This window comes from Sceloporus occidentalis, unplaced genomic scaffold (assembly GCF_023333645.1).
Source record: "Sceloporus occidentalis isolate IW3139 unplaced genomic scaffold, rSceOcc1.0.p SCAF_3, whole genome shotgun sequence".
Lineage (NCBI taxonomy): Eukaryota > Metazoa > Chordata > Lepidosauria > Squamata > Phrynosomatidae > Sceloporus > Sceloporus occidentalis.
This window is the reverse complement of record NW_028316983.1, coordinates 239,384,559-239,397,395: the sequence shown is the minus strand read 5'-3', so window position 1 is coordinate 239,397,395 and position 12,837 is coordinate 239,384,559. Positions and strand designations below refer to the sequence as shown.

Here is a 12,837-nt window from a genome sequence, read left to right as displayed (position 1 = left end):
TTCCTGCTGCCTTTCTGTTGCCTGGCAAATATCTTTTTTTTATTATTATTCTGGCAGGCTTTTAAAACAGAAAGGTGGTGTTGTTGTTTTTACAAAAAATGAGCTGAGGATGCTATACAGTTTTAGACAAAACTGTTTTAATTGCTTTTATCTTTAAATAATAATTTATTTTTTAAACTTTAATTTTAAATCATTTTAATATTTCCAGTTGTTTAATTTCTTATTAAATGTTCACTTTTTTTATATTTTAGCAGTATTTTTTTTATTGTAAGCCATTTTGAGTCCCAGTTTGGGGATAAAGGTGGGATAATAATATAAGAAGGAGGAGGAGCAGAATGATAATACCTTACGTAGGTTCCTGGATCCTGGAGTATAAAGAAGCTTTTAGCTTCTTTGTAAGTATGATGGTTTTGAAGGCTAAAGGGACGAGAATAATTTTTGTGTGTCTTTCCTGTTTTCAAATATAAATGGTATTAGGCCAGCAACTAATTTTCATTTGCACATGTTATTCAACAGTTAATCAGAATTGCCACTTACTGTGTATTGTTACTGCCTTTTATTGGACAGAATTTATAAACTATTTGTAATGATTATCTGTAATGAATTCTGGGGTTTTATTTTGCTTTCAGGAGCTACAAAAATAGTTCCAGTGGAAGCTGCTTCTTCCAAAACAGAGCAACTGACTAATCCGGAGACAGTGGTGTCAGACTCCTCTCAGCAAAGAGGATATCAGGAATATGCCATTCAGCAAACTCCTTATGAGCAGCCAATGAAATCAAACAGGTAACCTCCATTTTTACACTAAATTCTACTTCATTCCTTGCAAAAACATGACATAACCTAACATGTCTGAGGGGAGCCATACAACTGGTTTTCAGGAAGATAGTGTTCATTCCATTATGTGGCACAAGAAATGTAATGAAACCTCTGGGTATTTTCATTTGTTCTATGAAATTTCTACCATTTGTTGTTTCATGGAAACCAGATAAAAGTGGTAAACAGGAGGATTGGTGTCTGAGATATGGAGGACATCATGGAGGACTGATGTCTGAGATATAGTGTCTCTCATGATTCTGTTCCCCAAACAGGTTACTTAGCTATGCATGTATATTTGGAATGGGGGTTCATTTGCCATGACTATTCAAGCAGTAGCTGCAAATCAGCATGGCTCAGTATAGCATAGTAGTTTCATGTGCAGAGCTCTGCTACGCTGAACCTCATACCACCTTCTGAACTTATTTAACAGCCTCTGAATCCAGTCCACATGGCCTTTCCATGCCTCTTGGGGAGAGAGAAGGATTGAAGAAGAGTTTGCTCAGGTCCCTGTAACCAAATACAAAATGATTACACCAGGGCTGAAACCCATCAGGGGCCTCTGGAGATCTCAGTGGTGCTGTAGTCACTTTGCATCTGGTTACAGCAACATAGCCAAGTGCTTTCCTGATCCCTTCTGCATCTCCACAAGGAACAGAATGGCTATAGGGGGGTGGCTTAAGAGGCTGAGCTATGTCAGGGGGACTTTGGATACTGTGGAGGGAGGGAGGAACCTCCCTTCATAACAACCAACCTCCACAGTGACCAAAACAGGCATATACTGCTGTAAGAGAAACTTAGGCATGCATATGTCCCTTGTCACCCAGTTTCTATGACCCAAGTTATATTTCTCAGCCTTTGATCATTCAGGTGTTTGGAGTTTCAGCTCCCCGAAACCCTGCCATCAGTTAAGCTGGCTAGGATGTCTGGACCTGAACTCCAAAACAGCTAGAAGGCCAGTGTCTGAGAATCACAGACCTATCTGATTCAATTTGCAGACAGTATCTGGTGATGTTTGCAGGTAGAAGATAAAGAGGGAAGATACAATTTCAAGGTGAATGAGAAATGCACTGGTTTGATGTCGGCACTAGGTGGCAGCATGTTATTAACAGAATGTTCAAAACAGATTTACCTCTCACTGGAAGGATCTTCTAGGCAGGGAAACACAGAGGTCTATGTATTGAGCGAGTCAGGACTTATGACATTGTTTCATGTAGTAACTTCTTTGATCCCCTGTATGATCTGATGAATCATATTCAGATCCTTCTAGATTCTCTCAGTTTATGCTTGCAAAAATCTATCTTGAGAAGTTTATCTCCCATACCCCGCTGGTAATCACTGCTGAGTTGCACTTGAAAAAACATAATATCACAAATAATTTGAAACCAGAGGCTTCATTAACAAAAAAATAATCTACATCCTATAATCTAAAGCCAAAATTATAAAGACTGAGCATGCACATTTATGACAGGGATGCCAAGATTGTCAGAATTCCATGAAATATATGGGCCAATATTGTACATCATGCTTGTGTAGCACTTATATAATGATGGGGCTACACCATTCTTTTGCTGAGTACCTGCATTGTGCAGTCAATTGTGTATTTGCCAGTATGATTGCTCATTTTCCCACTATGCAATGGGGAATGTACAGTGGCCATTTTTGCAATCTCAATGAAGCATGTGATACACCAAAGGCACTGACAAATAGTTATAAACTATCTGACAGTGTGCTTGCTGGAATCCTGTTAGCTAGGCCCAACCTGAGTAGACCTGTTGATTCAATAGTTGAATGTTAACTAAATACATTGGTAAATCCAGTTGATGTGATGACCGTCTCTAGTATGTGCAACAGGATTTAGGCTCATATGGAAGGATTCTATTTGTGGAACCCCAAAATGACCATCAATTGAGTATCTCCGCTGCATAATGACCAGAAAGGTACAACTACATATGTAAAGGAATGTACACAGGTACATGACATAAACAAGACCTTGGCAATTGTGTTCTCTGGGAGAAGACCTGACAGCCCTCTTGTTGCCCAGCTAGATAGTTTCTGAGGCACAACAAAAAGTTTCTTTGCCCACTTCTTCCTTGCTGTTGCTGTTTTGTATCCTCAGATCTCCTTTGAATTATGGTGATCCTAATCTTGGCTTTTCTTGGAAAGATTTACTCAGTGGTCTTGTGTTATTGCCTTCCTCTAAAGCCAAGGGAATATGACTTGCTCAAGGTCATCCAGTGGGGTCTCATGAGTGAGTGGAGATTCAAACCCTGGTCCCTATTAAAACTATTATGCCTCACTGATAGAGGATAAAGTACAGTTTAGGACAGTGGTTCCCAAACTTTGGTCCTCTAGATGTTTTGGATTTAAGTTGCCAGAATTCCTGACCTGCTGACTAAGCTTCTGGGAATCAAAATCCAAAACACACAGAGAACCAAAGTTTGGGAATCACTGGCTTAGGAGAAAAGTGTGTCCTCCTTTTTCCTTCTGATGGAAAATCTGAGCATGCACTGAATCAGGATCAGACTGATATTGTAGGCTGAGTTCTGTTTTCATCACTGCTGTAGTGGTGTGAATAATTAAAACTCTGGTTCTGTTTCTCCCTAGGTTAGGTGCAACTCAGTTAAAAATCTTTACCTGTGAATACTGCAACAAGGTGTTCAAATTCAAGCACTCTCTTCAGGCCCACCTGAGGATCCATACCAATGAAAAGCCATACAAATGTACATTCTGCAGCTATGCCAGTGCCATCAAGGCAAACTTGAATGTTCACCTGAGAAAGCACACAGGGGAGAAGTTTGCTTGTGATTACTGCCCTTTTACTTGCCTGAGCAAAGGCCACCTCAAGGTCCATGTGGAGAGAGTACACAAGAAGATCAAACAGCACTGCCGTTTCTGCAAGAAGAAATACTCGGATGTCAAGAACCTGATCAAGCATATCAAGGAAGCCCATGACTTGCAAGACAAAAAAGTGAAGGAGGTATTTGACGAGCTCCGCTTGATGACCCGGGAAGGCAAAAGACAGCTGTTGTATGACTGCCACATCTGTGAGCGCAAGTTCAAAAATGAACTGGATCGTGACAGGCATATGCTGGTCCATGGGGATGAGAGGCCCTTTGCTTGTGAGCTATGTGGCCATGGAGCCACCAAGTACCAAGCACTTGAGCTTCATGTCCGAAAGCATCCTTTTGTGTATGTTTGTAGTGAGTGCTTGAAGAAATTTGTCAGCTCCATCAGACTCCGCTCACATATCAAGGAAGCCCATAGAGACTTGCCAGAGACTTCTGTTTTTAACAGTTCTATCAACCAGAGCTTTTGCTTACTGGAACCAGGAGGGGACATTCAACAAGAAGCCCTTGGAGAGGAGTTGTCACAGACTGCAGCTGAACTCTCACTTTTAAACTCTAAGGAGCTTTGTATACTAAAGAAACCAGTTTGTGCAAATGAACTGAATGCTATGGAAGGGAGCCATCATAATAACATTGGCGCCAAGGTAGAAATCACTTCTGTCCCCACTTTAGATCTTGAAAGCCCTTTAGTTGCAAGTACATCAGATCCCTTATGCCCATCATTGACAGAACTAGTACCCCCAGATGCCTTCACTGATAGTACCCCAGATGCCTTTCTACAGAAAAATGTTCCTTCTGAATTGGCTGAAGAAAGAGTCCTTCCTGAGAACGAAGGTGAGGTCTCTTGTGAACCTTCAGAAAGCATACAAAGTGAAGTCATTCTGCTTTCAGGAGATGATAGGAGTAATATAGACCAGCATTGCCAAGTTCCACAGTGTGCTCCTGATCTCAAAGAAACAGGCCAAGCTATCTGTCTTAATGCTCAGGAAGCAGATGTGGCAACAACTGAAGAGGTAGAGTCCTCTGTTCAACTTTCCACTTTGGAATCCAACACAGCAGTTGGTGACAAATCAGATTCATGCCCAGCCTCTTCAGAGAATCGAACTGGAGCAGCAGCCTTTATGCAGATTTTGGACAGTTTGCAAAAACGACAAATGAACACGGCTCTCTGTGAAAAGATCAGGAAGGTCTATGGAGACTTGGAATGTGAATACTGTGGTGAGGAGTATGCAGAACATGAGTAGGGGAGGGGGTGGCAATAAAACTACACAGGAGACAAGCCTTGGAGTATGCTGCACAATGGGAAAATGTGGTTGGTATTTGGGGGTTATTTTTATTTTGGGCACAAAATAATTGGTTTTCTTAGGAAAAGTCAGATCAGTAAAAGCAGGCGCTTTTACTTATTCTCATGTGTGAACAAGAGGAGGAGTGTTCCCTTACAGGTAGAGTGGGCAAATCCATCCCTTTCAATATTGTTGGACAGCAACTCCCAACAGCCCTAGCCAGTAGATCCAGCATTGAGATATTATGGGAGTTGCAGTCCAACAACTCCTGGAGGGCCACAGTTGCCCACTCTTTCTTTACAGTCAGAGGAACTGTCCCACTGTGTCTTGAGAGAAAAAGCTGACAGGTGGGCCAGATGGGCATGAAAAGAAATAAGCAGAATCCAAAAGAGCAGTAGGAGGGATGAGCAGCAGCTTTACACTCACACTTGAGAGGAGCTGGTAGACTGGATGAGAAATAGATGGGGAAGGATATCTGGAATGGAGGGAGCATGACAAGAAGTAATTACAATGGAAAATTTGGTTTGCATTGGAATGGTTCACTAAAAGTATTTGGGTCCAAGAGTTTCTGGGAGCTCAGCCCTGAAGTGGTGGTTTCAGCAACTTGTTCATCCATGCTCTTAACATTTCTAGGGTTGTTGTCCACTCTCTGCCTCCCTTCATGATCTCCAAAACCTGGCACTTTCCCAATAAATGGCATCATGTATCAAACGTTAGAAGATAGAGGAAATGTTACTGGATGTCATATGGGTGGGTAGCTACACAGAGAACAGAAAATTTGCATCTCGTACTTGGGGCCACTGCAAGCCATTTCCAGTTTAGTCTGAAACTTAACTTGCCTTGATAACTGTGCTGTGTAAGCAAGAGAAGGTGCAATTTGAACCTTGAGAGTAAAAGAAGACTCGAGGCTAGCTAGGAAAGGAAGCCCAGAGTGGATGCTAAAAGCTGAGAACCTCACACTGTAAGTTGGACCTGTATTATATAAAGGATTGCTTACCTGTAGTTACATCTCTTTGAATCATCCTTTTTATCCTTTTTCCTTGCCAATGGCAGTAAAAGTCCTCTTCTGTCTCCTGCTTTCAATTCCCTTAGCTCCTCACTTGGCTTGCATCTGGGAAATGTTAGAGGATATTTATCATATGATCTTTAAACTTCACATAGCTTCCTTGGATAGTTGTTTGTTTTATTCTTTGACCAGAACTTGATGTACATAGAACTTGTATATAGGCTGAATCCTTGCCTGATATCATGCAAGAACCCATTCATTGTATGAGGCACACTGGGAAGTAGGAGGGACAATAAAAGGCTAAATAGTCTGAAAAAAGGCATCTTTTGACTAGGAATAACAATAAATTACAGGCATAACTTAGTGATAGAGAATATTGTTGGGATCACAGCTTGGAAAATTTGGTTTGCTAGGCTGCCAAATAGTATGGCCAGTGACCCTTCTGGCTAGAGAATTCTGGGAGTTATGTCACAAAAAATCACCTTCCCACACTTTAGTGGCAAGCTAAAGCTCCTAACTAGGGTTCTGATTTGTTCACCAGAAATGGAGACCATAATTTTGTTCACCCTTGCAAGTGTGTAAGTTTAAGCTGAGCAGAGGTTAAACTGGTAGTTGTGGCCTCATGGACAGTCCTATCCCCAAATCCCATGATAGTACCCCCATTCTTATTTGAATTGCTATCACAGTATCATTCTTCATTACAGTATTCTGCATATGGCTAGCTAGATGATGTTTTACAAAAGCAGTCCTAGGAGTCCTAGTAGACCACAAGTTAAACATAAATCAATAGTGTGATGTGGCAGCTAAAAAAGCCAATGCAATTTTAGGCTACATCAATAGAAGTATAGTGTCTAGATCAAGGAAGTAATAGTACCAATCTATTCTGTCTTGGTCAGACCTCACCTGGAATACTGCATCTAGTTCTGGGCACCACAATTCAGAAAGGATGTTGACAAATTGGAGCATGTCCAGAGGGGAGCGACCAAAATGGTGAAGGGTCTGAAAACCATGCCTTATGAGGAGAGACTTAGGGCTTGGTATGTTTATCCTGGAGAAGAGACAGTTTAAAGAAGTGGTATGATAGCCCTGCTTATGTATTTGAGGATTTAAAGATGGAGCAAGCTTGTTTTCTGCTGTTCCAGAGACTAGAACACAGAGCAATGGGTGCAAGCTCCAGGAAAAGAGATTCCACCTCAACATTAGGAGGAACTTCCTGACAGTAAGGGCTGTTCGACAGTGGAACACACTCTTTCAGAGAGTGGTGAAGTCTCCCTCTTTGGAGGTCTTAAAACAGAGGCTTGATGGCCATCTTTTGGGGATATTTTGATTGTGAATTCCTGCATGGCAGGGGGTTGGACTTGATGGCCCTTGTGATCTCTTCCAATTCTGTGATTCCAGGGTACAGCAATGATTTGAATTGCTGTCTCTCAGTATCACACTTGGCATTCTTTCCATTACACAGTATTTGAGTGCACCACATTTAGATAAATGTAATTAACCTTGTTCGTATTTTAAATTGTTCTTTTTAGGCAAGCTGTTTTGGTACCAGGTGCATTATGACATGCACGTCCGTACTCACACACGAGAGCATCTCTATTACTGCTCTCAGTGCAGTTACTCCTCCATCACCAAAAACTGTCTCAAACGACATGTCATCCAGAAGCACAGTAATATTTTGCTGAAATGTCCCACAGAAGACTGTGATTATTCCACACCTGATAAATACAAATTGCAGGCCCATCTGAAAGTGCACACAGACCTGGTAAGTGTGAATCATATCCTTTTCTTTAAACCTCTACAAAATTTGTTCTACCAAATCCTTTCTGTGAAGAGTCTCAAACTATAAGGTAGACTCGGTTATTTCCCATTATGTGTCTTATGTCAGTTGTATTTGCAACTGATGTTACTCGATTCCTAGACTTTGCCTACTTACAGTATTATTAGTGTCTTATTTATGCGAGCATGAATTTCTGGATGCTTTACACATTCCATCTTCGATCCCATTTTTATATACAAGAAAGTCTGAATTTTAAGGAAATGGTTCTATAGTACTTGAAGATTTCTAAAGAGCAGAGTTTCTTGAGAACTGCTTATGCTCTGTGTAATAATAAAAGTGACATCTATTTGAACTGCATATTTTGCATAATACAATTTCTGCTACTTTTGAAGAATAAGAAGCATATAGTGGAGATGTGAGCAACATAAACATATATGTTGCTATGAGGCTAACATATTCACTTTGCATCCTTTTGCTGAATTTGCAGCTACACTGCCAAAATGTGGTAGATCCAGGCTATTTGTCAGACCATATCTTCCCATATGACGCTGCCTGGGCCTTGAGATCCTTAAGAAAGGTCCTTCTCTAAGTTTCAAAAATATACTGCAGAAGTAATCCAGTTTGATACCATTTTACTGTCCTGGCTCAATGCTAGGGAATTCTGGGAACTCTAGTTTTGTGAGACATTCAGCCTCTGTCAGAGGGCTCTTTTGCCACAATTAACTACAATTCCCAGAATTTCCTAACACTGAGCCATGACAGTTAAAGAGGTCTCTAACTGGATTATTTCTGCAGTGTGTTTTGGACCTTGGTCATACTACCTTCACAGCCTGACAAGTAGATATATGCCAGGGGTAGGCAACCCTTTTGAGCCGGGGGCCGGGTAGCTGTCCCTCAGACAACTGGGGGGCCGAAGCCAAAAAATAAATAATTAAATATTTTTAAATAAATAAATAAATAAACCGGGACAAATGTAGGACAAAATTTTCAAATGGAGGGCACTTTTTAAATAAAAAATGGAGGACACGTGAAAAAAGTTGCTGATTTTTTAAAAAATGTTAAGATAAATGCTTGTTTCTGAGGCTTCTATAGACAATCGTTCCCCAAAGGCCCCGGCGGCAATCAGCGGCAGGACCGGGCTGGGGCCGGTCCCAAGGCCTCGCCGGGCCGCATCCGGCCCGCGGACCGCAGGTTGCCTACCCCTGATATATGCAATAAAGCCTTTTCAGTGGCTATCCCTAAGCTTTGAAACTTCCTTCCAAGAGAGACTTAGAATGGCCTTGTCTTTGCTATTTTTCTATCAGCACACACAATTAGGGTTTTTTAATATTGTGATGGAGTTTTGAAAATGGAATGTTATGAAAGAAAAATAGTTTTAGAGGCTGTTGTACATTTTTTAATTGTAGTATTTTCAAACACCTTTTCATTATCTTTAATTTCTGTTTTAAATTGTTTTTAAAGTTGAAAATACTTCAATTCCATTTTAATGTGGATCTTTTGTATGTTTTAACTATACTGTATTCTTTTTTAATTTATAAGTCACCTTGAGTTCTAGTTTTGGGAGGAAATGAGAATATAAATGAGGATGAGGAAGATGTGATAACAGCCAAAAAAGTCACAGTTTTTAAATAGAAAGTGTGATAAAGTGATCTGCATTTTCAAGTGAAATCACATATGGTTTTATTGCACAGAAAACAGCATTTTATGTGCAGGAAACAGCTTTTTTCTGCACAGAAAATAATATTTCCAAAAATTTTGTGCAAAATAAGTTGTGACATTGAAAGAAGCTTCAAAACTGCTTGGTTCTCAAAGTCTTTCTCACAGTGGAAAGAAAACTAGTAAAACTAATTGGTGCTTCCTTCAGGAATTGCATTGCTAATGTTTTTAAGAGCTTTCAAAAATCTTTTAAATTGCATTTTATTCTTTTATTGGTGTTGAATGGTTTTAATACTGCAAATAGTTTAATTCTATTTTAATGCTCTCTTTTTGTACCTTTTCAATTGTATAATTCTTTTAAATTATGGGCCTCTTTGAGTCTCAATTCTAGGAGCAGGGGAAATGAGATATAAATAAATATAACAACAACAATAAGAATAGCAGCCAATGCACCTCTTTGCACACATCTCCTATAATTTGCTCATTCTTGACATAGAGTCTTAGATTAGAATCCTGTTAATTCTTCCCAAATAGACTATTGAATCAGTTGTCAAATGATGAGTTAACATGTAGGCCTATCATTTGATTCATTGGCTCTGCTTTATTCAGGACTAAACATACAATTTAGGTCTTGAATTTGTTAATGCCAACTCAGAAAGCCAGTAACATCAGCTCAGTAGACTATGAGCAGTCCTTTCTTTTTCCTTGAAATTCTCTTCCCAGAGAGATTCAAGCTATTCCATATTTGGAAAGAGCATGTTTTTCTATTTTGAATGGTGTTTGAGGACTGGAGTAAGTCAACTTGGGGCTCTTTCAATCATTTTGAAGGGATTGTGTTAAACCTTTTACTGATACTTTAAAGGGATTGTTAATGTTGAAAGGTTTTAAATAGGGCAAATTGGAAAGGTAGCAGAGATGTTTTTCTGAATATTTTTTCCTTATCTGTTTTCAGGTTTTGTTACTGCAGTGCCTAAAAGCATTGATGCATCTAATGCTTTTTAGATCTGCTTTATGCTGACAGGAGGTCGACTATTGGCCAATATCTCTAGCAGTTACTTCCATTCTTTTTCTTCTTAAATAAAGCACAAGATAGTTTGCCTCCTATTCTCACTAACTACTGTTGTTTCATAAGCCACAGGCAAGCTTTTCAAAAAGCAGCAGGAAGCAAAGAGCAAAAGGAAGGGATCCTTCTATAAATACACATAATGTTGCCCTGTGTTTATTATTGGTGTTTTGCTTGACTCAGAGAATAACTTCGCAGTTAAATGTGTTTTGCAGAGTAAATCTGAGCTTGGTTTTAGGTCACTTTCTTGATTTTTATTTTCGGCATTCGATTTTTCACCAGATGCTGGGCTCTCTGTGTGGTTGTGTGTGTCCCTACAGCTCCATTTGTAATTCAGAAACCTAGTGTTATATGGCTGAAAATAGGTAGCAAGTTTTCTATAGCTTCCTTTGAGAGTCAAGAAAGAAAGCTGGATATAGCCACCGTACATCTGTTGCTAGAAATGGATGCTACAATAGTCTAGGCAAAACAGCTTCTGAAAGCAAATTGCTTCCAATAGTATCATCAATAGATTTTCCTAGTGAACTGGAATTTGCCATTGGTACTTCCTTGCTTATATAATGGTGGCATTGCACAGGATTTCTGCTAACATTTGGCCAGTATTAGCAGTCCGGATATGGTTCTACATTCATGAGAAGCTCATTACATTTGATGAAATCATTGAGGCCCTTTCACATGACACAATTATAGTGCTATGATTCCACTTTAACTGCTATTTAACATCCTGTGGAATCCTGCAATTTCCAATTTAGCAAGGGACATTTAGAGTTCTCAGCCAGAGAGTTCTAGTGCAAATCCCAGGATTTTACAGGATTCAGCCATGGCACTTAAAGTAGAATCATAATACCATAATTGTTTAGTATATAAAGGGTTATCGTAGCAAACTCTTGTATTGTAAAGTATTGCAAAGTCTTGTATTGTAAATACTTGTAAAGTATTATAGCAAAGGTTTAATTATTTAGTATACAAAGGAGTATTGTATCAAGTCTACTTCCTCAGATTCCTGGCAAATAGCAATACAAATGAAAATCTAGTGGGTATGGTGATGGGGTCACAAGTTCAGTTCAGAATAAGGATGTTGCCTAAAGCTGAGGTGAGTTGATAACCATATGAATGTTGGTAGGTGTTGGAAATTAGTATGATACTGGCTGGGAATCCGAAAGGAGAAGTGATGAACTATCCAAAAGAGCCCTCATGAAGGTTGGGGAGGTAACTAACATTATGATATCTGTAGTGTGCCAGGAATCAATTGTTGATGGACTAGTGTTTGTAGGTATATTCTAATTCTGCTATTTTTCTTTCCAGTATTCCTTTGTAGTTTTTTGTTTGTTTAAGGACTGCTTTTCTAAGGTCTGAGATGGACCTTAGAAATCCATTGAGATGTATAAGCAGACAAAAATAATACCAGTTAATTCATTTCCTGCAGTGTGGGAGCTAAAAAAACAACAACTGGGGAAATGATGTGGTACAGGTTTTCTGGACGGTAATATTTGGGCTATAGACAGTATTATGAAATACATGTTTTAATAATCCACTGTGGAGATTATCACACACGAAATTTGCGCTGGGATAGGCGTGGGTTGTAACCATGAGTGGCGGTTACTGCCTGGGCAGTAGGCAGCCTGTATCCAACCCAGGCTTCTCCAGCAGGTTTTCATGAATGGGATTTAACTGTTCTTGGAAAGCTGCTGGAGAAGCCTGGGTTGGATACAGGCAGCCTACTGCCAGGGCACTGGGCAGTGTGGCAAGAGCCCATCACTCACTGTTACAACCCAGATCTATCCTGGCACAGCTTTTGCATGTGATAATTCATGTTAAAAAAAGAAAGAAACCCAAAAGGAAGCTCCATGAACAAAACTCAAGATGTCAACAAGAAGGATGGACTAGATATGTTCTTCCTGACAAGTTAATTTGGTATACACTGGGAGGTTTATTTGTTTCAAAGTATAGGAGAACATTCCATGTTATTCCTACTCTTCTAATATGATGAGGTTTAGGAAAATCTGCACCATGCCGTTATCCAAGGTGCTGTGCGTAGTCATCTCTAAGACATGTTTCTTGCATTCCATTTTTTGAATTTGTAACTGCACATGGAAAGGTAGATATATAGAAGATGATTGCTGCTTGCTCTTACAGTGCTTGAATGGAAGACCTAGCAAGGCTGCAAAACTGATATGATTTCTCATCCAAAACCTCCTTCCTCATTAATAGCGTCCCTAAGTGACACACAGAGCAGTTCAATATACTTGTTAGCATTCCCAATGAAAATGTGCTATGAAGCAGAGATGGCACAGAAAGCTGCAAAATGTGGATCTGTTTCCTTCCCCATTACAACTTTCATTTTGAGAAATGTGCATTTTCAGAAAGCTAAGGAGGGAAATGTGGAGTCA

The 12,837-nt window shown here is 39.8% G+C and overlaps 1 protein-coding gene across 5 annotated transcripts in view; it reads left to right on the top strand.

Annotated features, from left to right (window-relative positions):
* ZFAT (zinc finger and AT-hook domain containing) overlaps window positions 1-12,837 on the top strand; it is a 191,863-nt gene that overhangs the window by 91,356 nt on the left and 87,670 nt on the right. For all 5 annotated transcript variants that reach the window (XM_089518003.1, XM_089518001.1, XM_089518002.1 and 2 more), the window contains 3 exons: window positions 630-783; window positions 3,421-4,880; window positions 7,481-7,713. In XM_089518003.1, the coding sequence (XP_089374129.1) occupies window positions 630-783; window positions 3,421-4,880; window positions 7,481-7,713 (1,847 nt within the window). The remainder of the gene's footprint in view (window positions 1-629; window positions 784-3,420; window positions 4,881-7,480; window positions 7,714-12,837) is intronic.